The 26,374-nt window shown below is 34.0% G+C and overlaps 1 protein-coding gene across 4 annotated transcripts in view; it reads right to left on the reverse strand.

Annotated features, from left to right (window-relative positions):
* Positions 1-26,374, reverse strand: part of LOC150108916 (agrin-like) — a 610,886-nt gene that overhangs the window by 91,507 nt on the left and 493,005 nt on the right. For all 4 annotated transcript variants that reach the window (XM_090404266.1, XM_090404257.1, XM_090404260.1 and 1 more), the window contains exons 4-5: positions 12,600-12,836; positions 9,714-9,929 (exon numbers count right to left, since the gene is read on the reverse strand). In XM_090404266.1, coding sequence (XP_090260392.1) covers positions 9,714-9,929; positions 12,600-12,836 — 453 coding nt within the window. The remainder of the gene's footprint in view (positions 1-9,713; positions 9,930-12,599; positions 12,837-26,374) is intronic.

Here is a 26,374-nt window from a genome sequence, read left to right on the forward strand (position 1 = left end):
TATAGGCATTTCAAACTTTTCAATAAGGCTTCCTTTGTCTTAAATTTTGGTCCAAGCAGATAAAGCTATGAAACTAATATATTATGTTAACTGCTTGGATTCAATGCGGTTTTTTTTTTATTTCTGTTTTTCTGCCATCACCTGTCACATCCGTATGAGAATCTGTATTTTGAGAGTTAAGGCTAAATTAAAATTGTTTATATATATATACGAATGACAAATAGAAAAATCTAGTATTTTTACGGTAATATTTCGATAGTGTTACATGACCTTCGTCATTATTAGCCTTGATATTTCATTAGGTAAAATTCATGACATCCGAAAAGTCCACTGACGACTTCTATTAGTGCTTTGATTTCAGAATCCACTGAGCTGACGGGCAGCGTTTCGAAGTCGATGGTTATATGCGACGAGTGGATTATATTGTTTCGTCCGTAATTTCAGTTTATTATTATTTCATATGATGATTCAACGGCCTTGAGACCCCTTTTACAGGAAGGTACGGCACCACCTCAGTTCCCCCCCCCCCCAATTTTTATCCTGGCTGGGGACCGGAATAGCTTACGAATCAGACCTATGGCGTGAGGGACCGTCTCAAGTATTCTTGACTGTAATCCGTGTGTGTTCACGGGGACGAAAAACCCGAGTTTCCTGGTGTAAAAACCCCCTACCTCCGTATGAGGCAGACTAACCTCACCGTTAGTCGAAAGAGACCAGCTAAAGGTTCCTCGCGTCACTGACGGAAATTGAATCGCAGATCTTTCTGACCAAAGGGCTTCGTCTATTCCGACTGAGCTACGGAGGCTCTCATAATTCCACTCAAACTATATTATGTCTGTTAATCGCGTCTTCTTCGAAGTAGTTTGCTTGATTTGCAAGATGAAAAATCCCTCTCTCTCTCTCTCTCTCTCTCTCTCTCTCTCTCTCTCTCTCTCTCTCTCTCTCTCTCCATTCTATCTCCATATGAGACTGGTTTAGTGTTCTTCCTATAAAGATTTCTTTGCATCCTAGATTATGCTGAAACCAATCGAATACATGCAACGGTATTCCAGATGTCGAATTTCCTATGTCTCAAAAAAAAAATTCTTTTAATATAAAACGTTACCAGATAGCAACTATTTTAGAAGCATTCTGCGGTATATTCTTATTCCACAACTTTAATTTCTTCTCGGATATAATTTTGCACAGTTCGAAAAACTTAGGAAGTGAGTATAATGGTTACTATATCTCGCACTGGATACGAAGTAGAACGTTGAAGTGCACCTGCTTGCAGTCGAGAAAGGAAGAAATCATCTTCTGCTCACAGCTGTAGAATATATTTGCTTAATAAGTAGATAATATTCAAGAGATTTGTATAAACGCAGGAACACGTGCGGCTAGATGGATTATACATTGCGTTTGGCAGATAACAAATTCAACTGCGAGTGTCGTTGTTTGATTTATGGTTCTAAACAAGTGATGCAACATAATCACTCTTCTGTTTTACCTTCATAAATATTCTCGTAAGCTTGCTGTACCTTGTAAATACTAGATGGTTGAAGTAGATTCTATGTATACTTCGTGGCAGTTATGATTGGTAACGGAACAACTTTTGAAATAAAATGAAAAAAATTTCACTATTCGTATTTAATATCCTGTGAATATCATATATTTGCCACGGCTTTGAAATAAAGTTACTTATTAGTAGCTTATAATTTAAAATCAGATGGTGAAGTTCGTAATCTATTTTACTCCTGATGAATACGTAGACAATACAAAACTATATTTAAACAATGACACGTTATTCATTTTGATTAGTTAAATGCAATCCTTGAGAAAAATATTCAAATCAAATATTTCAAGTCATTGTAAATAGAAGTTGAATCTTTTGTTAAGCTCTTTTCTAATTAATACCACGAGAAGCATACGGTATTGCACAAGTTAGCACGCGCTCTTAACAACAATACTTGATATGTTGTATGTATTTGTGGAGCGCTGTTTCTATGACCTTTTTCCATCGTATGCATCAAGTATTTCACGCGAATACAATTATAAAAGAAGACAAGATAATTATAACATGAAAAGCCATGTATCTCTTATATATATATATACACACACACATCAATTGTTCTGTTGTCTGAGAAGACTTTTGCATTCCTACTTCACATGTGGTGACTTTCTAATACTCCCAATTTCAGTCAAAAATGGTAAACAAACAATCCAGTAGCCAAAAATATTGGAAATCATCAAATCACCAGAACTATATAATAAGAACAATACTTGAACAATACTCTGACACATATTGAACAAAATATAAAAACGATAGCAGAAGTCTTGGATTTGGCTACAATATATCGTTTAACCAATGAATTCAGATGGCGAGGCATGGTAAGAGGCCGGCCAATCATGTGGAGGTAGCCAGATCGAATACAAAATGCATTAATTTCTATTAGAGGCGGGTGATGAAAATGATGGAATAAAATAAGTGTAATGGACTTTAGGAGCTCGTATTCTTTAAAGTAGCACGACATTACTACTATGTATACTGTGATGGAACAGCCACCATTGTTTAACTTCGTTCTTTACGTTTAATATAAAATTCTGAAGACATATTGATAGATTTTATGAATTGATATTTAAGGGAGGAAAAAGCGGACCTAGTCGAACGAAACCGTGATCGTATTCCTTTGCATACACTAACGAATTCCAATTTAACTCGGTTACTGTGAATTTTTTACGAGAAAAAGAAATATATCATTTTGAAAATCATCCGGCGAAACCCCTTTATATGTCCTTTTGAGAACCGCTTATCAAACTTGACCTAATTGCACCCACTGGGTGATTTCTATGCTCGTGGACACGTTAAGACAAATGTTTGTGTGCAACACGCTGCAAAGTCGTGGGACTGTGTTGCGTGACAAAACCTTCATGAAACTGAGCAGATTAATCGTAACTCACTCCAAGTCAAATTTCGACAGACTGTGAACACCCTCGCGGAGAGTTTCGAGGTGGTAAGTGGCGATATGAAGTGATTTTAAAGCCATTTAATAAATGCGTGCAACACATAAAAGGCCTCTATTAAAGCCTTTCGTATTCTTAATGGCGATCGTGTATTATATTCGGGATTGGTGATTTATTTGCTTCCGTATTCCATGAACAGACGTTTAAAAATAAACAGCAGTTCATGGAACCGTTCTAGTTCCGTACTCCATTTTATTTAGGAGAGAGAGAATATTTTTGATAGGAAGTAAAAAGTCAAATTGAGAATATTTTACAGGGTGTAAATCTTTTCCTCGATTTTAACACCTCGAAGAAGCATAATAAATGTGCTATTCAGAGAAATATATTAAAACACTCCTAACCTAAAACATTGAATTAAAATACTTACAATATATCTGCTAGAGTGTAATTCTATGTTTAAATAAACAATAAACAACCACCTTTGACTGGACCTAGAGGGCGTAGTCAAAATATTTGAATACTTTCTTTATATTGTTTTATTCATATTACTTTGCTTACTTTGTTATCTTCATCCGTAAAAAATTCTAGAATTATTAATACGAAAAATTCTGCAATAAAATATTAAGTTATTCATTAAAATTCATTATAAACAAGTACAAATTGCATATAAATCGAAATAAGCAAATACACCTTTTATTTTCTTAAATAATGACTATACAAGAAATATAACTTTCATTTATGAAAGTTATATTTCTTGTATAGTCGTTGTTTAATTGAACAACGACTTGCACTCCTTTCTTAGTTTAATAAGTATTGAATCTCCTCATAAGTATGAAGTAGCTCATCTAATTGATTAATTTCAATAATGTGCAAGTCATGCTCGAATGTCACGTGACTAAAATTATCTTCATAATTTGTATGGATGGGCGTTCACTTTTATTACAAATAGCTTAAAACAGGTGAAAGTTTTTTTTTTATTCAGTTGTAGCACGTTTTCGATCCAAACTTTCTCTACAGATAGCGTATGAAAATATGTTGAACTCGATCCAGATTACTAAATCGTAAAGCTAAAAGCTGGCGTTCAATACGCAAATAAATTTTATTCTAATTTTGATGCAGGTAATTACTTTCATATGTACATTAACCATTGTAATTTTAGTGACAGATAAACAGTGGTTAAGTTTAGAAGAAAAGGTCAACAGACTGCACTTCTCTGCATATTATTTGTCTTCAGTAACGCAGGTTATATTTGACACGTAGTTTTTGTTTACTTCGTTCTAAACCAGTTCAATACCCTTACTATTTTAGTGCAGACAGAAACGTAATGAAATGTAAACACATACCGCCACCTGGCGACAGTGTTATGAACTACTACTATTACTTGTCAGTTCGGCATCAAAATTTTGTGAACTGTTCGTTGCAAGTATGGTTTAGTCATTGAAGAAATATGCATGTACGCGAGCTGAAGGTATTCATGCACGTGTTATACGCTTTTGAAGGATCTCACCCATAAAGAAAAAAGAAAAACATAGGAGATGTGTATTTTTCAAACTTAGCATTAGTTCTAAAGATCTAGTTCCGATTTTTTTTCTATTCTGTCTCTTTGTTCTGTTTCTATTTTGTTTATAAAAATCTGAATTAGCCTTTAGATAATTCTAAAAAATTCTATTTCATATTTTGAAACAGTTGGTTAAGATGCTCGCTCTCAAAGGATTGTATCAATAATTATAAAAATCGATAGACTAGTTATAATGTGTTTAATTTAACTACACTGGTGACCGATAGGAAATTTAAATACAGTACCTACACGATCCAACAAAAATGCTAAGGATCAAATTCTGTTGGGTATTGATATTCGTAAAAGTCTTTGAGTGGTAGAGGGAAAATATTCAAGAAATTTTATTTTTTTTTAATTAAAATATGAAACAATATGAATGGGAGGGAGATTATAAACTATATTTTATTACGCATATCGGTTCCTTCGAGGTTCTACTGATTTCACTCCCCAAACATAAAAAACGACCTGAAATAAATTTGAATTTGGTATTTAGTGGATTCATGACGTTATCATCATAGATGAGTAACTTGTGTCTTCTGGCAAAAAAATGATTATAATAATAAGAAAGAAAGAAAAGAAGAAGAAAACTAGAATAAATAAGTTCACTGTTAATTACTGTAGAAAATACATGAACTGGCCTTCAGAAAGAAATCTATAGAGGCGACGAATTCTTTAACTTTTATATTTAGTAAAAGTTAAAGAATATACACAATACATTTAGTCTCATAAGCCTATGAGACTAAATGTATTGTGTCTGTTAACTGTGTGTGAAGAAGTGGGAGAATATACTTCCAGTACAAATGAACGCAGTTCATTTTACACATGGGTGGCGAATCTTGTGTTATACTCCACAGCAACGATTACTCAGTATATATATATATATATATATATATATATATATATATAATTCATAAAAATAGAAAAAAAGCCCACTCATGGTACAAAACGTACCACAAGTTTGCAAATAATCTTTGGTTGGTGGGTGGGAGCAACATAAAAATAGTGCATCTGCCTGTAGAGTTGAATTTCCTCCTAGCACCCAAACATAAATATAAAACCAGCTTCAAAACATTTCATAGCCGCTACATTTGTGTAGCGTATGAAGAATTTTTCTAATTCATGGAGTTGCCGCGTACATGGACCTAAGTCTTGTAGTGAAAGGTCAATAAGAACATACTAATTTCCAAGTATGCTTCATAAACTGAGATTTACAATTTCCTCAGACCTTTTCAAATATAATAAGTTTTGAACACAATTTGTATGCAATTATCCGCACCGGAGCACTATACTCTGCCAGCAGATAGTTATCATGTTCGACTTTGTATAATTCTGAAAGAAAAGCACAAAGTTTGTACAATACACTTGTCCCAAAAAATAATAAATAAGACTATTGAGAGGTGCATTAATAGAGTTATCCTGTGCACTAAGTGATGTAAGATTGAATCGAAGACTGTAGAAAGCATCATTTATCACTCGAGGGATGATTACTCACTTACAGCCAGCTGAAGTCTCCAAGACATCTCTTGTCTTGGAAATCTACAGATTTCCGCTTCTTAAAACCTTTAAAAAAAAGATGAGGAAATTTCTGAAGGGTCAATAAAACAACGTTTACCGAAGAAGGAATCAGAGTTAAGTAAGACAATAGGAAGACAACTTCCTTTAATAATTCGGAGATTCTCAAATTGTTCAATATTTGACCTCAAACCGATTTCACTCCATTAATCTTCACTCCACAGAAGAGATTATCGTATATCCGAATTTTAAGGTGACAGTAGATACAGGAAAAATACGTTCTAAATTTAAAATACACGAAATAATCTCGCAACTAAATATTTCTGCATAATCGCAAGCCTGAAATATTAATTTGAGACATAATTTCGATATTATCGGAAGAAATAAAACGAACTTGGATATTTTCTTGAAATAGTCGAGGTTTAGCGACTTGCTATTTTGTCTCAGAAAAATGACTGTATTCCTCGGCTTTAGTTGCTTCTTTAGAATTATTATTTGATAATAACATTAACAAGTATCCACTAGTATTTAAAAAACATCTAAAGGTGTGTTTTTTTTGTTACCCAAAATGAGTACGCTGCATCCATTTGGGACTCGGTTGATAGTAAGCATCCACCTTGGTCATCGTTGAAAACGAGTGAATTTCTGGACGAAATAGATAGATGGAAATGAAAGGACTAGTTAAATCACTACTGCCATCTGGTGTTTCTGATTCAAACTTGTATTTATTGTAAACACTCGTGTGAAATATATGGTCGATTTTGGTGAGTTGAACCTCTTACTTACCAAACTCTAACTACATTAAAGAGGGACTAATTCCGAAATCGACTGAACCAAGATCAAAATAGAGTTCTCTTCAAATCCAAAAGTGTTTTTTCCAAGCCTATTTTCATGGACGGTACCACGAGTCTGTGGAAGTATCTTATTTGATTTTCATGTAACAATTACTGAAACAATGCATTGGCAAAGGTCTGATGTAAGTCTGGTATACACGTAACTGATTTATAAAACATAACTTCCAAGCACAAATAGTGTTTATAAATCTAACAGTGCATGCTTACAGAGAATTTCAGTTTCCGAGATAAGCTTTAAAGACATTGCATGCAAGTTAAACTTCTGTATGCTAATTCTGCACTTAGATTTTACTCACGTGATTTTATAAGAGGAATAAATACATACGCGCATTATTTATGGCGAAAGCAAACGCATTAAAGTTTTAAACGATGTAGAGTGGTGAGATCTCTGGCGATCTAAAGGATAATTCATCTCTCTCTTTCTACCTTTCTTTCTGTTTTCTTTTCGAAACACAGGAATAAAAAATGCTTTTCATGTCATAATTATCATATGTTTAAAATATCTTAAATCTGATTTGTCAAATTAATGAGAATTTTACGCATTTTCCTCCGTGTATTGATTCTTCTTTTCCTTATGTACTAAGATTACAAGTAAAGATAGCGGAATTAGAATTTGTCAGACTAAGTGATGAACAAAAATACATCGCCCTTTCTTAATTTTATTGCTTTGTGCAGCTATCAACAGACACTAGATTTTCTTATCTATCTGAAAAGGATTAGGTACTTGTCATCATCTGCTGATCGGAATTAAAGCGATTTGGTTTCTTACCGGCGAGAAAAGACAGTGTAAGCATTTAGAAGCCTGTAGGGAATATCGTCAAGTGTGTTTACTGAGGATGTAACTGTTGCGCAAATTTCTCAACCGAAGAAACTGTTAAATTTAGAATGTGAAGCTAAACATTGTAATCCTGGAAGATTATCTTGTAAATCAGTGTCATTGTCGATATCGTTGCTTTTAACTTAAGATCCTCGAGCTGTGTAAATTGAACGAACAGACGTGTGCTAACATGAAAAAAGAAGTTTATTTCGTGATGGAAAAAAAAAATCTTATGGGGGTACGTTGCATTCTTCCTTTATCGTTCAATTCATATTCCACTTCTACACTCTTCTACTGATTTTTTTTTTCCAAACTTCCATCTGGAATGTCGAATTCTACGTCGTGATCCTCCTTCAAGGATTGTTTCTCATTACTGTTCTTCTTACCATATTCAATATTTTCTTTTCATTTCCGAACACCTTACAACTCACCAACTGGGAACCCTACAAAAGAAATGCGAATAAAGCCCAGGACATAGAAAAGGAAAATAAAAAGGTGTAGAGGGGTGGGAGTGAAATTCGCACACACTGATGAATAGAAGAAAGAAAGAAAGAAAGAAAGAATAAACATCTTAGCCGTCACCGAAAACGATTACAGTCTCTCTTGTTTGTTTAGTGCCTGCTAAGAGAAAAGAAAAGTAGGTCCATTGCAAGGAAAAGGAAAATCTTACTTCGCCAAAGACGTACCTTGTTTAAACAACAAACTTGTTTATCTTTATGTGTCGGTACACGGCAGGATACAAAAACAACAGAAAATTCATGCAGGGGAAAAGAGAGAGAGAGAGAGAGAGAGAGAGAAGGTCGTAAGGCAGCTGCAATTTCCCGATAAAGACATGCGCCCTAAACCTTTTCACAAGTTAGAGCACGTTCACAGTTTTTAAAGCACTTTAGAAGTTGTTCGTTCTTTCACTCTCCCTACCTATCTCACCCCCCCCACACACTCACTCCCCTTTCCCACTTGTGTTTTTATCGACTTTTAGTGTCTGGAAAATGGGAAGACGTTAGTAAAGACAATCGATGTCCTTAGAAGGGTGTACGTATAATTGCCTTCAACTCCTTATCTCGTAGTATACAACACAAAAACGTGGATAAAGTCTTCGGCTTAAAAACGGAATAAGTATGGATATTCTATTTTGTAGTCGATATTTTCGATGTTTGTGTCTATAGAGAAATAATAGACAGAAGTTTGCAAGATTGGATCTGGTTTGTCTTTTATTTATGCGTTGTAAATGTGATGATTGAATATTCAAATCTAAAGGGCAGAAAAAATATTTTTTTCGTGTAACGAAAATATAGTAAGTTAGTAAAGCATTCAACCTTAACACACCGCACATTTTCTATAACCTTTAACTGAATAAGAAGGGAACTGTTCAGCAAATAATTCACATAGAGTTTAATAAAATTAAGCTCATTTGCTACTTGTAATTACAAATTTGCAGATAACAGCATGTGAGCAATCATTGCGGAAATCTATATAACAAATAATAATAATAATAAACATGTCCAGTTCAAATAATGAACAGGATAAAGTTGATTCTTAGATATTTAGAAGCACTAACATCGTATTGGCTGTAACCACATTGTAAAGAGTAGTTTCCAGATCCATTTTCTATATAAACCAATATACACCAATTTATTTCTACAACTATTTCTAAACCATTGCGAATTAGGACACCAGAGTAATGTGGTTAAATATTAATGATACGAAGGTATATTCTGACATTTATATATCTAATGATCTTGTCTACTTTTTCCATAAGAAAAATTTTGATTCTGCAAAAATTATGATGCTAAATCAGATTTCTGAAGAATAAACTACAGATAATTAAAATATGTTCTAAGAGGCTTCTTTAACCAATTAGGTGGATTAAAGCAATAGGCAAGAATATAGGGAAATCATTTAAGTAGTTTATATGACAAGAAAAATGTTTATTAACCATCCTGTAATGCACATACTTGAAAATAAAAATAAAAGAACAAATAACATGGAGCGTTTCTCACACCCACTCATTGATAGTATTTGTTACACTTACAGGAATTGCATTCTCCGTTGTAAATAACCCGTAGATCTTTCCTTGATTTGCAGGATTCCACCCGTAGAATACATTCGTTAGTATAGGTTTTCCCATCAGAGCCGCATACAGGACGAAAATCAGGCGAACAGATGGAGTTACATCTGCAGACGGCATTACGACTGTCATCTAACTGGCATACTTGGGACTGGGGGCACTCAATCTCCTCACAAGGGTCTAAAAATAAAACAGATAATAAGAACGTGAGGTTTAATGGTTAGAATAAATACGTTTGCCATTTTATGATTCATATGAAGGTCATTGTTTAAAACTGAAACAACTTAGCATAGAAAACCTGCAGTAAAATTTTAAATACGTTAGTTAACATAGAATTTTAATATAAGCAAATGTTATTCTTGTTTCATTACTCTTGAGAAATACCTGCTGACCTCCAAACTGACAATTTCAAATGGTTTTAAGTTACCGCTGAAAACAAATGAATTAAACCCAACATTATTAATTTATCCTTAATTACATAGTTCTATAAATTAAAATAACTTTTTTGAAGTAAATTAAATATTAAAGCTTATATTTTGAACTAAATAACACTTTCTAAAAAATCAGGTTAGTAAAATATTTTTTAGTTTTTAGTTTTAAAAAGACATAAAATTAAATACACCCTAAAAATTTTAATATCGCATAATTATTTAAATTTATGCATAGAATGTTACTTGAGCTTAATGGAAAATGTCATTTTTTTCTACTCATATTTTTTTTAACTTTATAGAGAGCAGTTTTCAGTTGCACTGAGATAAAATAAAACCTTAAAATATTCTTTAAATATGACTTTTTAACTTATACTAGCATTTATTATTTTTTTATTTTCGTAAAACAGAGGAACGAAAATTTTCGGCAATGTATGGTGTTTTTTATTTTATAAAAAAATAATGCATAAAGCATGTCGTTTGTTTTGGAATTCTAGGAAAATAATTTATGCATTTTTTCTTAAATTGAACTGAAAAACAATAAGTATAAATATGATGTAATTTAAAAAAAATAGAAAAATTACTTATATCTTCTCATTAAAAAATATTTCACGAGTTTGCACACTTTTGGCTGCATCTTCTTTTCGAGTGTGCATTATAATTTTTTTTTTAAAAAATGGCGGTCTCTTATGACGTTCTAGCTAATACATTCACTCCAGACATAACTAGTTCCGAGTGCGTCACAATAGCAGCAATGGAACGCTTTAGGTTGGTTCAAGCCTTCTATTTATTGTATTTGAGGAATTGTTAATATTAGAATTAAAATACATTTGCAACTATATAATACATTTCTAGAAAGATAGCAGAGAAAAACTTTTTCAGTATTCTATCTTAAAAAGAAAAATAAATAAATACCCTAAAATGATTAATATTAATATATCTATATTAATAAATTATACATTAATGGAGAGATTCCAGTCCTAAAAAGAACTGGGATCTGTTGGCTTCGGATGGCTTATAAGATATATAAGAGATATATAAGATATAAGATATACAAGAGACATATAAGATAACGAACTTTAGGGAGTGTAGAGAAAAACGTCCTGATGTTGTATTTTTTAAGGACTTTAGCCAATTTATTGGAGACTGAACTAATGTTATGTTGACGACATTTTCATCATATGGAGTCACGGACACACATCGCTCATGGATTTTCTTCATCATCTTAACAACCAGCATTCTAATATAAAATTCACTGCCGAACTAGAACGAAATAACTGCCTTCCATTCCTGGATCTATTTCTTACACGATGCTCTGATAGATTTAAAATCTCTATATACAGAAAACCCACTCATACCAACAGATATCTGCACTGTCAATCTCATCACTTTCCACCACAAATGCTCGGAACTATTTCTACCTTAGGACACAGAGTAAGCTCTCTTTTAAATAAACCAGATGAGCTCAAAAAAGAAATTAATCACCTTTCTCTTATCTTTAAACAAAATGGATAGTCTGAAAAAACGATTAAGAAATTTCTTCTGGATCCTCCTAGGCAGTGTACTACGGAAAGTACTGATTTTAAAGGTAGCATCTCAATACCCTTAGTTCAGTCTCCAATAAATTGGCTAAAGTCCTTAAAAAAATACAAAATCAGGACATTTTTCATTACACTCCATAAAGTCCGTTCTCTTATAAGCCATCCGAAGCCTATTCATCACAACCTAAATATCCAGGTGTTTACAAGTTGTGGTGCGATTGTAATATTCCTGATTTTGGACAGACTAACAAGTCTGTTGAACTTCGTATAGAGGAGCATAAGAAAGACATTTCCTATAAAAGATCACATGCATCTGCCTTATCCACTCATGTTTTTTTTTCTCAAACAATCCTCATGGTGATGTACAGAGTCACTCAGTTTGCTGGGATAAATCAGTAAACATTTTTTGCTGCAGTGATGAGTTTGAAAGGAAAATCGTGGAGTCCAGGGAAATCCCCCTTAATCCTGAACATCTGAACAGCAATTTGAGTTACAACATCCCTGATAGCCATGCTGCAGTTGTTCAATACTGGCGTTCACGAGAACTTGCAAGCCTGCATGCAACAAACAGTAGCGCGTTAGATAGAACAACTTGAAAAATAGAACGTTTTTGTATCAATTATGTGTTGCATTTTTTGCCTGTAATTCTGTTTTTTGTAACTTCAATTTTTATTATGTTCTACCTTTAGTAGATACCTGAAGAAGGCTGAAATTAGTTGTATAATTTTCATTAAAACTTCATATTTATATTAAATTTATAGTTAAATGTGTCTTTTTTTAGCATTCCATAAATTTCTATAAGATCTCCAGTTACGACGAATATCCTAATTTCGAACGATCCTTTATAAAGTAAAGGATGAAATATAAAATTCGCTGCTTACCGCATCGACCATGAAATTTGATCACTATGTCTCTCATCTCTCGACACCCTGTCAGCCGGAGTTCACAACTATTTGCATATTCTCTTCCATCACTCCCACATACACGTCGAGAGCTATGACTATCTCCATACGTGGCACATTTCTCGGGACACACACATTCAGCTGTCCGTCCATCTAGCGAAGCTCGGCATTGCGAACCAAAATGACATTCTTTTTCTTTGCAGGGATCTTTTATATCTATAGTAATGACAACAAATAGGCTTAGTGTAAAGAATATACCAAATATAAAAATTTTCACAAATTAAAATTTCATTAAAGTAAAATATTCTATTCATTTATATTAAAAATGAAAAATATTGAAATTTAAAATGTGAACATTTGTGATTTTAGCATTTAATCTAAATTATTTAAAAATAAATTGTATATATCAAGTACACCTAATATTATTTTGTATAATAATGTTTAATATTATGCATTATAGAATAATACGAAAAAAGTCCTTTTTAGGACTTCCAGGGTAACAAATGGCAATGCTGAACCAAGGAAGTTAACTGAGATTCGGCTGTTGCTGTTATCCTGGGTGATGAGTTTTTGAGTTCGCTCTCTTAAGGTCTTTGCCTTAAGGGAGCACTTTGAGTCTCCGTGGAAGGTGTTCTCCGGCACGGCCACTGAGGGGCTTTGTCGGTGAATTATGAATTATTTTCCTCGGAATTTGAGCGGTTCTGCTCAGTGGTCGGGGAGCCCGTCACTGCGTGGAACCAACGCTGAGATAAGGACGGCCGTTCGCCCACTATGGAGTGGCCTAGAGATCGTCCGATTTTTTGAGATTTTACCCTTTACTTACTAATCAGGGTAACAAATGGCAGTGCTGTAGCCAATGAAGTTTTAACTGAGGCTCGGCTATTGCCGTTACCCAGCCATGACTAGAGCCTTTTAGCTCATAACACTCGATCCACAGATTTACTTCATTCAGATGACGGGATAAAGAGTCAAGGACTCAGTCCATCGCCCAGTTCTTATAAGAACTTATGCATTATATTTTCGAAATTCTAAATCCAGGAAGAGAGAGGATCAATCGACCTTGAGATGCGGTGATTGATTCATTCAATCCAGTACCCTTGGAGGGTAATGGATGGCGATGCTGTAGCCAACGAAGTTCTGAGGCTCGGCTATTGCTGTTACCCTCCTGCGATGATCAGAGCTTTAATAGCTCAATAACACCTTATCCTTACACCGTTCTATACAGATAACGGGGAAGATGAAAAGCATTCTTGCTTCGCCCCTTTAAGCCAGTCCTTATTAGGAAATTCTAAATCCCAAGTTGGCGGTGACTTTCTCCTGTACTGTGTGATATTAATTGTAATGTGTGTGGAATTCGCTGTACAATTTTGTATGTATATAAATACGAGATTATACTAAATTATAAGAAACTGCGGTATGTCCATCTAGGAAAAGGTCGTGAAACCACAGGATATTTCAGCTAAAATTCGTTGTATGCAATCAAAAAATTATTTGTGATTTCATTTTACGATCGCTTAATGGTTGTGCCCTGATGTGTACTGGCGCGAGATAGTCAGACTTAAAGGGTCAGCTAACAGCAGGCATAAAAACGGTAATGGTAAATTGCACTAAAAAAAAGGAAGAAAAATATCTAAAAAAAAACCCAGTTACTCTTCACAACCACCTGACACCAGATCTCCTACGATTTCTGGTAAATCGATCAGCAGGAAGAAATCGGCAGGAAGTAGAGCATGTGCAGATGAAGGTACGAAGAGGCAGCCCACTAAACCGTGAACAAGCGCCTGTCTGTGACAGCTCCGTGATGTCAGGTTGGAACGCACTGGTAGGTGGGACAGTTGGTATTGTTTGGTGAACACCTGACAAAGAAACAAGTGCGACAAACGTAATACAATACAACATTTTGGTTTTTGCTCGTCGCTCTTGTAAGAAATGTACACTGAGTAGTCTGGTGTTTGGAAACCTAAGTAAGTTAACCACTTCTAATTTAGATTGTGACACGCACACACCTTTTTACTTAGCAAAGTTTACAAAATGACATCAAAAGTAGCATCTTAATGAATATTATGTCTGTTAATAAGTTTTTTTTTAAATAAAACTAAGAAGAAGATATGAGTTTGAATTTCCCCCAACTTTTACATGAATTAAATCGTTAAAATTTCTATCAACAGGCAGAAAGATTGCCTGTAGATGTTGCTTCTCTGCTAAGCACCACTGCAGGTAATGTGCAGACGTGGCTGGTGCTTTTATCGCGAGAGAAGATACCCATGAAAATGAAACGTGTTGATCACAGATTTTGCAACATATTCTTCCTGATGGGTACTAACGCTACGATATCCATTTATATTTCTGAAACATCAGTTTCCTTTTAAGTATTCCAAAACTTGTTTTAATAACCTTCATTTTAAGAAAAACTCAATCCTAAATCTTCACAATGTTGCTTGAATATCGCCATGTAACGTACATTTACTAGTAAATATATTTGATGACAGTCTCATAAATAAGAACTTTAAGTATTTAGTGAACAGTGCCATAAGTTAAACTTGTAAAACCGGGATAGCACGGAACAGGTATATTTTTAACGACTACTATATCTGCAATATAGTGGATCGTATTCATACCAGAAATGGGGGAAAAGCAGTGTAACTCCATCAAAAGAAGCACGATAGAACAAACTATAAAAGATATGCTTAGATAATTTACAAATAATGTTTGTAAGAAGTATGACGTAATAGTTTCCTAACTGGTCAAAGTGTAAATAGATATATAATAAATTATTTATAATTATTAAGAATAAATATGATATGCATTCAATGTAAATGGAAACTTGCATATAAATGGATAAATCTTATTTTATCAGACGTGGAACAAATATCTTTTCTCGCTAGTATACAGTTTATTTTAATATAAAAATAAATATCTTCGTATATCTTGCTTTGAATATTTTAATCAGGTTGTCTCTGAAAAAAAAAGTATGTGAGAAATTAATGTGAATCGAAACAGCAAAATGGGATTTTTTTTAAAAAAAATTAACATTGAATTCGAATTAATTAAAAAAACGAAATTAATAATCAGACAAATACAAGTCGGTTATATTAATGTACATATATCTTAGTGAAAATAGTGTGTGTGTGTGTGATAACTGAAATATGTCCTCATTTTCTGTTTCATAATATTTAAATATTATGTGAGCGCATTCTGCGCATGTGCTCTTTCTGAGAATTCTGTTCGTAGATATAGACCTGCAAGATCACGTGAACATTGTTTAGAAACACGTGTGGCTAGATTAATTACTTTGTTGTGTCTCTATGACAACAGGAAGAGAATTAACGCTAGTTATTTGAAACTTACAAAAGAAAAGCAAACAAAATAAATAATTGTTTTCAGTATAACTTTCGAAGTGTGTGTGATTATACTACAATTTATATGGCTCCATTTTTTAAGACAAACGCCAGTTGTCCTCCTTCCTGTTCCACACGGAAGCAGCATAACTGAAGTGGGCATCACACCCAACAGGGCAATATTATGGCATTAAAGAGTGGAAGGCGGAAAGAAGAAACTGTGGAGGTGTGTTTCTTCGTTGCGTGTACCCACGGTGGGATGGGATGACCAAGCACGTGAATCCCACATCACGTTGGAACCATCAAAATCTGTCGAAAATGTGGCGTCAAGCACAAACCTAGAGTTGGAGAGAGAGTGGGGGGGGGGCTCACCATGGTGCTGCATGTCTATTTATAGACTACGCGTATATTAAATACAAATTTCGTTTCCATGGCAACGCGAGGAAATCACCTGATCGTCACTATGCAGTGACGCCAGCACGCGAAGCACCGTTATACCGGAGTTGGCGGCGATTTAGTTTCACAGGTACGGAAGTCTGTCATTAAGGATACCGGTCGGTGTGTATGCCAGGCTAACAACATACGGGTGTGTCTCTACATGGGTGTTGGTGCACGTGAACACTTCCCTTAGTCCAGGGTGCAAGAAGTGATATCGGGATGGGGGGAAAGAATGAGGTCAAAGTGCTTGTAAGCGGAAGGGGTTTGGACATTGAAGTTGAAGCATAAAGTACTTCGGAATTAAATTGAAAAATAATGGAAAATCATACGGATGTTATAGCCTGTTAATAGTAGGCCATCGTAAAATAACTATTTTGCTCTGGTTTACTTTAATGTCAAAAATTAGAAATGGAATAGATTCTAAGAATTAACTTCAAATTCACCATTCTTCTTTAGGATTCTTCAGCAGTGATTACAAAGAAAATAATCCAACTCATAACACTTCAAATATTTTACAATTTTATATCATTTAAATAAAAAAAATACACCCGTAATTTTGAGATTTGATTAAGTCTTATAAATATCATAATGAAAAAGAATTCGAAAATAATACAAGTAAGAGCAGTATAATAAAATTAAACTAACTCAAACATTAAGGGAAAATCAGTTTACCAAGATTTTTGAGACATTAGAATGAGTGTACATTAGGTCATATATTGTAGCTTTTGGTGCCGAGAGTACGTTCAAAATTAGAATTATTCTGAGAGCTTATTGGTCTTTTATGACTGAAAAGCTAACGTTTGATTTTAAGTTAGATGGTATGTTTTTAGGATTTAGAAAGTGTTTTAAAGCCATTTAACTTTTTAATTTGTAATTAAAATTTTAAATTCAGTCTTGGTTATAATTATAACTATAATGCAACTATAAGACACATTGTTATGTAGCGAAATGAATTAATAACCACTAAATCGTTATAATAAATATAATAACAGAACATGAACTACGTATTTATGACGTCATAATACGTCACATCCTTTGCAAACTATCCAGAAAAAAGAAACCTCGATAGTTTGAAGTTCTAAAGTTTGATAAACAGAGTCAAGTCATTTATACACAAGCCCTTCGTGACACACACTTCAATGGCGGACTTTTCAGCCCCTTGTACTTAAGGATGACTTTGTAAATACCACACGTGCTAACTAAGCTACGCTGGAAATCCATCACACTTTTCCATAATATAGTATTATAAAACGTTTTGATCCCAATAGGTGTGTAAATCTAAGTGGCAGAAAAAAAAACTAAAAAGCTTTAATTTTGTAAATAAAATAAAAATAAATAAAATATATTATAATTGCATCATTATTTCATAGATAAATAATTCATTTTAACTTAAAACTTTGAACACTGGCTATAGAAGCAATAATGCAACAATGTAATGCAATAATAAGAAGACAAATTTAAAGTCAATATATTTGTTTTGAATTAACAGGCAATATTCTTCCTAATATATATATATATATATATATATATATATATATATATATATATATATATATATATATATATATATATATATATGGGAATAAATTTTTAACTTTGCTTTACATTATGGGAAAATACTAAGAATAGTGATCAAAGCTTTAACCACCTTTACAATGAGTTGCCCTGGTGTTGTACCATCTTTAGACTTGAACTTTGTTTCAGGCGCAAACTTAATTGTTTGCATACTTGGGATTAGGAGCTAAAATAACCAAGCATATAAAATTGCTTGGTTATCCTAATATATATATATATATATATATATATATATATATATATATATATATATATATATATATATATATATATATATATATATATATATATATATATATATATATCCTGAGCTGTGTTCCGTTGACACCGTTTTTGAAATCTAAAGCCCGGTGTTCAAATATTCGCCATTTTAGTGTCATTATTTCTGATATCGCAGTTTTACAGAACTGAATTCTATTCGAATTATTTAAAGTATTGCTATCCTGCAATTTAAATTTTTCCTTTCCAAATTAATCTACATTAAAGATAGTTAAAGGTCTCGACCTTTGACCATCTTCATCTTTTCAATACACCCTAAGGCTTTAATATTCGTGTAATACATAAATATCCGAATGCTAATGACTCTCCAAAGATATAGCAAATGACAACAGTAATTCCACGTATTACAAAATGACAAAGTGCGGTAATTAAAATGATCATCTATTTCGATTTAAAGATAGTTCGTAGCTAAAAATTACCCCTGTAGGAAACAGAATTAAAATATCTAACAGCCCAATTTCCTTAATAATAAATGCATTCGTTTTGCTGTCCTTTTAACCTTTCCTATATATGAATAGATTTTGTTTTGTGCTAGGAAAACACGTAAATTCACTTTATGTGTTATTCAAATATGTCACTGCAACCTAAATATATAAGGGCTAAGAAATTGAAAAGGGCGAAAATACCAGGAAAAATGAATGATGATTTTAATAGTGAAATTCATAACACACTAATGGCAAAAGACACTTTCTTGTTGTAAAAGAATATTAGCTGATAAAAATTCTCTCTCTCTCTCTCTCTCTCTCCTTCTTGTGCTGTTCTTCTAATAAAAATATAAATATGGATATTTAAGAACTAGGAAGAGCTTGGAAAAATTGAACTGTATGATAATTTTAGGTTAACATGACTAGGCAGAAATATTTTTTCCAAATTTCTTTTATATTCTCTTCTTGCACCGTTTTGGTATTTTCCAGGCCTTTGCGACCCCATGACTTGTTAAATAACCATAATTTCTGTGGCCTTAACATAGTAATAACTTAGTTCAGCAAAAATTTAGTGACAAGTAAATGGAGGGGTAGTCAATGAAGTATAGCTCTGGTTTATTTGATTTAGGCTTAAATGAAGGACAAATCAACTAATATTATGAAGCCAGTGTATGACGTCTGTTAACTCTATGTTCTTCAGGCTAGTTTATTTGAGGGGGGGATGAAAAAACCCCAGTTGCTTGGAGGAAACCTGGCCGCCTCCATACGTAATCTGTTAATTGAATCTCAGTTGAAGATAATGTGCAAAGCTTACTAAAGTCCTTGAAAGGAAAGATCACGTTTTCCCTCAACTGAATAGGAGACGTCGTAACTTCCTCTCGATTGCCCTATAGGGCACATAGGGTTCAGCACTGCGAATTGATGCGACATAATATAATATATCGTAGGCTATTACAATATACAACCACACCATTAATGCCATTATTAATGCTATAATATTATTAAAGACATTATTAAGTTGATTCCAGCTTTTCCAGTTTCCTAAAGGAAAACTCACGACCTAAGCCTGAGACTAAGTAACTCAGAAAAACTTGAAATCATTTTGTAAACATTTTAGCTAGGAGTGGTGCAGTGCAGCGCAATTAGCTGGAATAGCGTGTGGACTGGTAGTTGGTGAATGGAGGAGAACCAAGCAGTAAAATATGATCCTGTCTTCAGGTTCATATTTTTAACTCCTCACCTTTCTTGTCAGGTTTTATGAGCTCATAAATTCCTCCGCTCCTGCGCATCTGTGGACACTTTTATATCTTGTGGTCGTTTCCGCACATACGCTCTTCCCGGTATGTGTGCTTTCATTGCGTTTTGTACGTTGGAAAGCGACGGGCTCAAAGAGGGAGCTTTTGATTATCGACTCCGTGTCTCGCGCCCCAAAAGAAAATGAGCGATGGTCCAGTGGGTGACTAACATCACCTTTATCAGCAGTGACAGAATGTCATTAAATGCGTGACAGCGGATCGGAAATGATAGGACGACGGTCGACTTGCGCCAGACTCTTTATACTCGGCTTGTTCATACATTCATAAGACCGTTAGTGGGCCAAGGTCACAGCATTATAGAAACGACGAACACACCATCTCTGTAACGTCGCTAACAGCTGGAAATGCGATTGACAGCCAGGATGCTTTATTGGATGCACCTAAACATCTGAATTGGAAAGAGCGGAGAAGATTTCATCTTTCTATCACACACAAACACACGCACACATAGATGAGTGCAGGGGGAAAGATGAAGGGAAGGTGCGAGAGAGAGAGAGAGAGAGAAAAGGGACTGCAGGCTATGAAAAGCTTTCAGAGTGCATAACCATTCTGATTTCATGAGTAGAGAAGGAAGAACTACAGCAGCACTTCTTGCTTCAGAGCATACTTTTAAGGATCAAATAGTTTGCTAGAAGAACGCAGAATAGGAGGAAAAGGTTTCAGGCAAGGTCACCAGCTCTGCTGTTCTGAAATGCACTATATGAAATACGATGTCATTCTAACTTGGAACTTTTTAATGATATTTTGTATTTATATGTTTGGCACCTATGCAAAGTCATAACACTATAGTGTATCAGTCGTAGAAAGGTTCATATTTTTAATTTTTAATTTTTTATTATTTTATTTATTTTATATATTTCTTATTAAATTTTATATAATCTTAAAATTTTCTTTTAAATATTAAACACTAAACTTTTTGACTAATTTAAACCTATAATAACCAAAATAATTTTTATACACCAGTTATCAAAAATCATCTTCTACATAAAGATAATCACCAACACGGCTATATGCTTTGTGACTTCTCCGTGTGGTTGCCGGGATAAGAATAGCACCAATGTAGCTAATGCATGTCGTACGAGGCGACTAAAATTGGTACCCTTGGAGGGTAATGGATGGCAATGCTACAGCATTGAAGTTCTAATGAAGAACTTCAGCCAATGAAGTTCTAACTGAGGCTCGGCTATATTGCTGTTACCCTCCTGCCATGATCAGAGCTTTATTATAGCTCAATAACACTTTTTCCTTACACTGTCCTCTACAGACAACGGGGAATATGAAAAGCAATATTGCTTCGCCCCTTTAAGCCAGTCCTTATCCTTATAAGGACTGTATGCTTTGCATTAGGAAATTTCGCTGGTATGTGATGTGATATTTTGGTACTAAATTGCACCATATATTAGTATTAGTAGGGCAATTATTTAAATCAAGGCAAAATGTTGCAAATCATAATTGCGTACAGTGCGTAAGCCAAATTGGCTCTAGGTCAGCAAATATAACAATATATGACTTATTAAGTTATACAATAATACTATTACAAGATAGTTTTTATTTTCTTTTGTAAAACTTGGTTTATGATTGTTAACAGAACTGATACCCAGATTACTTTACCACAATAAATTTTAAATTTCAGTCTTAGAAAAATATATTTATCATCTGTTTGATCCAAAAACTTATACAGATATCTTTTTGTCTAATTTCTGTCCTTCTTTGCATGCCCGTAGCAAACATGATGAGAAGATGCCCTTACGAGGCAATTTCTTTCCTACAAAGCAAATCATCACGATAAAGATACACGCGTTGATAGCCACAATACATTCCCTTTATAACCTTAGCTTTATCAAGATCGTGCACATGATGCAATATTATTTTCCGGAAATAATGAAATATGTCTTGGGGCGGGGGTGCACTACTATGTTCCTTACAAGAACTTTCTTATATTGAAACATTGCCTACACCAAAACAATTCTATTATTCGGAAGGCAGCATTATCAGCGAAGAATGGATGGCATAATATTCTCTTTTATTCAACTATGTTCATATCTCGATTCAGAGGAGCTTGCTTTGTTTGTAATAACTGCAAGAAGCATATGACAGCTACAGCCTCAAATATTAGTTTAACAACTGAATGAATATTAATCGAAGAATATTTGCGAATCCTTTAGAGACGAAATATGCATGATCACCAGTTTTGTTACACTACTCATCGATTCCGGACTCCTATAAAGAAACATTTTTAAGACCTTTCAACTGAAAGGCAGTTAGCCAGGATCAGCTTTAGTGAAAATATTTTTATTCCTGAAAATAAGGAAATAAGCCATATAACACTCTAACAATAAGCTGTTACCTTGGGACGTTGAGTTTCGCTCTCTTAGGTTTCTCCCGAAATTTTGCTCCCGGTGAGGGGTGGGGGCTTAGATTTCGGGGAGGTTGCCCTGAGAGAGCATTTTGAGTCTCCAGGGAGGGTGTTCTCCGGCATGGCCCGGTGAGGGGCTGTATCGGTGGATGCCTTTCTCTGGAATATGAGCGGTTCTGCTCGGTGGTGGTGGTGGGGGGGGAGCCTGTCACTAAGTGGAGCCAACGCTGAGCTGGGCGGTCTTTCGGTCATTATGGAGTGGTCTAAGGATCGTCCTAATTTTTAGAGATGGCTTTACTTATTCAGTAACTAATGTAGTTTTAACTTAGGCTCGGTTATTGCCATTACCCAGCCATGACTATCAGAGATTTTAGCTGAATAACATCCCATCCACACATTTTCTTCAGTCAGATTAAGGAATAAAGAGTCAAGGACTCAATCCCCCCCCCAAAAAAAAAAACTATTCTGCTAAACGGCCAAAATATCACGCTTTGTGAGATTGGAGTAGTTTTTTGAAAGTGAATAGGTTAAGGATTTTAATACATAATATTTAGAAATGGGTTACTAGATTCTGTTAAAGTTTTAGAGACATCATGACCTATTCGTTAACTAGTTGGTTTCTTTACTCTCTGATAATTTGCGCCTGTTCAACTGCAAGTCCTCTTTTCGATATGGCATAGTAACCACTACTAAGTTAATCCGGTAACCTTCTCCAAGAAACTCCAGTCGGAGAGAGAGTACATCTCATGGCTTGAGGCATAGTTTTTGACGCCTCTTACATTACGACACCGCATAAAAAAATCAACAACGATATCACACTATAACACCAACATTTTTCGGTACGAGGATAAACTGAATGGCGAGATATAAAAGGATCCTTTTGTAAGCGTTAGTCCCCTCAGGGAAAACTGTATCAAAACACCTGCAGCATTATTTTTTGGAGAGTGTTCATTTTTTAAAGATTTTACTTGGAGATGACAATTAAGGAATCTATTTTTTTTCCTGTTTCTAGAAAGAAAATTTACTTTCTCTCTCTCTCTCTCCTCTCTCAATGTTTCCGATCATGTGTTGCACAGAAACATTTTCTTTGATTATTCTCAACCTCGTATTCCTTCACACGATGGTTGCTTTATGATTAAGAAGGATCCTAATACTTCGTCTTCACATTTCTAATAACAACCTCACTCAAGGTCGCAAAACCTGCAGTGCATCAGTGCCACGTATGACCAATGAAGACAGAAGTTTGTAAACTGATAAATCTGCCATCTTTCTGTGAGAACAGACTAACTCTTACTCATATTTAATTGATAAATTCTTAAAAATTCTTGGCATCTTAGAATTTCTAATCTACATCTTTCTAAATAAAAAAAGACTTGATGTACTATGGGGACTAAAGAAAAATGTTATCATCTCTCATACATTTTCTAATTGATTTAATGTTTAAATTTTATTTTTAAAAGCCCATTGGCGCACTGAATAAAGCTACAATCATGTTATCGTTATCTTTGTATAATATCCTTAGGGAGCTTTAGTTAGGGCTGTTTTTCTCTTCTATAAAAACCAGCAAAAACTGATAATTGAAATATATTTATAAATTCAAAAAAAAAACTAGTTTTGATTCCTAGATGTAAAAATTAATCTCCTAAAGTAATCTGAAATTGTAAATGACTTTTTCCCGCATTTTGCTTTATTAATATTTCATCTGCTTTATCGGCATCAGGAAAAAAATCTTTATTTGTTTAAATCACTTAAGCTAGTCCAAACCCAAGGCAAAATATAAATCTTGGGTGATACAGAAAGATTGTTTAAATAAAAACATCATAATGCTTTCACATTAAAACATTACTTCGAAAAACCCACTTGAAGGAAAAACAGATTGTAAAAAAAAGAATTGTTTTAAAACACAGACATTTGTTACAGTAGAAAAGAGGATTACATATCCTTTTTATCAAATGATAAATAATTACAAAAACACACACTATACATCAAATAAAGTTCAAAGCGAAAATTGGCAATTAAAATAGTAATATTTGTAGAAAAGAACATTCATCAAAATAAAAATAAACTGAATAGTTCCTGAACTAAAAAAGAATACACCAAAAAAATATTTGATTACTTGAGTATTAAATTCACACACAAAAAAAGCCAGTCCTTATAAGGATTATAAGTACTTTACGTCTTATTGTTGAGTTGATATTCATGAACATGTAAAAACAACGAATAAATGTAATATATTACTGCTTATAACAAACAAAAAACTTCATGTTATCTTTATAAATCCTTAATTACATTTAATATTCAAAAAGGATGATGATGATTCAAGGCAGTCCACCATCTCTAGAATAATGTAAGATTTTTAGACGAAGTAGTTTTGAACAGATATTAAGTTAGCAAGCAGTGCAAGAATGATGCCAACTACCTCCACTAATTAAGTTATTTCACAGAAAGAAAAACATGCGTAAACTCAGAGATCAAAGGACTTACGTAGAGATAAAAGAGTAAAAAAAAATGAAACTTAAAAATTCATTCAAAGGATTAAAGAAGAAACAAACCAGTAGTTATCACAGTGTTCTAAAATATTTGGATAAACTTTAAACGATACTCTCGGAGACATATTTTCATTTTAATGCCAGACTTATAGAATAAAAGAGTGGATACAATGCGGTTTATCAATGTTCTTATAATCATATTACCCGATATTCATTTGTGGCAAACTATCATAAGGTGTACTAAATTTTTCTCCCTTACCATGCCTGCATAATAATCTTCAAATGTTGGTAAAAGGCGCAAGCATTTCTTTCTTCTACCACAATATTTCAATAGAGATTAGCTTTTCTTTACAAGAAGAATTACTTGAGGTACCAACGTACAGAAAAGGAAGTTTGTTTTATCTTTTTTAATTGATTATTTTGTCCAACCAAAATGTGAAATTTTCTCCACAAAATTTTTATGTTAAAAATTATGCGAAAATTTATTTCTTATTTTTAAGTTGAGTTTTGTAGTTCAGACTCATGATTTTAGTCTTCTGCTTGACGATATTTATGAAGTAGAAAGCGAATTCCTCTTTTCATTTATGTAATACCTAAGAGAAAATACTACAACTAGCAATAAGTGTTAAGTATCTATGTATTCTTATTTTCTTTTTAATTTCTTAATTTTAATGATAAGTATAGAAAAGATTCGACCAATTTTTCTCTTTAAAAGTTAAAAATAGGTTGAATCTTCCATGGCGCTCAAACACCATGATTTAATTTGGTGTAGAATTACGTAACAGCCCAACTAAGGCTATGAGACCAGCATATTTGATCTGTTAATTGTATATGGTTCTCTGGCCATTTGGCCTATACTTGGTCTGATGAAAAATCAGACCTTTAGGAAGGGAAACTGCGCAACCTTTGCATGGGACTGGCTTACTCACTTCAATCAGAAGAAAAAAAAAGAACGTAAAGGCATCGGAAACGGTTTTTTATATATTTTCAAGAGAGAGAGAGAGAGAACAAACAGCATATAGTTAGGGTTTTCTCTAATGAAAACCAATAGTGGTTTTCATTAGAATCCTTATGAAAGTTATTCGCATCCAAGACGGATTTTCAAAACAGAGGGCATCCGTGATACCCTCACAATTCTGAGAATACATATTTTGATTGTAATACAATAATCCTCACAGTAGTAGTGTTCAGACAACTAAGGTTGTCTGAACACTACTACTACTACTACTAATCGTATGATGATACACGGCCGTGAGTCCCCTTCTACAGAGGGACACGGCACCATCTTAATCCCCCCCCCCAATTTTATCCGGGCTTCGGAACCGGCATAGCTGACGAATCAAACCTATGGCTGGGTCAGTATTCCTGACTGTAATCCGTGTGTGTGTGTTCACTAGACCGGTTTGCCTGCTTGCGGGATGAAAAACCCCAGATAAACTGGTGGGAAAAACCCTGCTGTCCACGCCTAAGACCGCTAACTTGGCTATGGCTGAGGAGGATCCTTAAGCTCCCCGCGTCGTTGACGGGAATCGAACCTA

The sequence above is a fragment of the Typopeltis vanoorti genome, chromosome 2 (assembly GCF_054136105.1).
Source record: "Typopeltis vanoorti isolate ZY-2024b chromosome 2, IOZ_Tvanoo_1.0, whole genome shotgun sequence".
NCBI classification, from domain to species: Eukaryota; Metazoa; Arthropoda; class Arachnida; order Uropygi; family Thelyphonidae; genus Typopeltis; species Typopeltis vanoorti.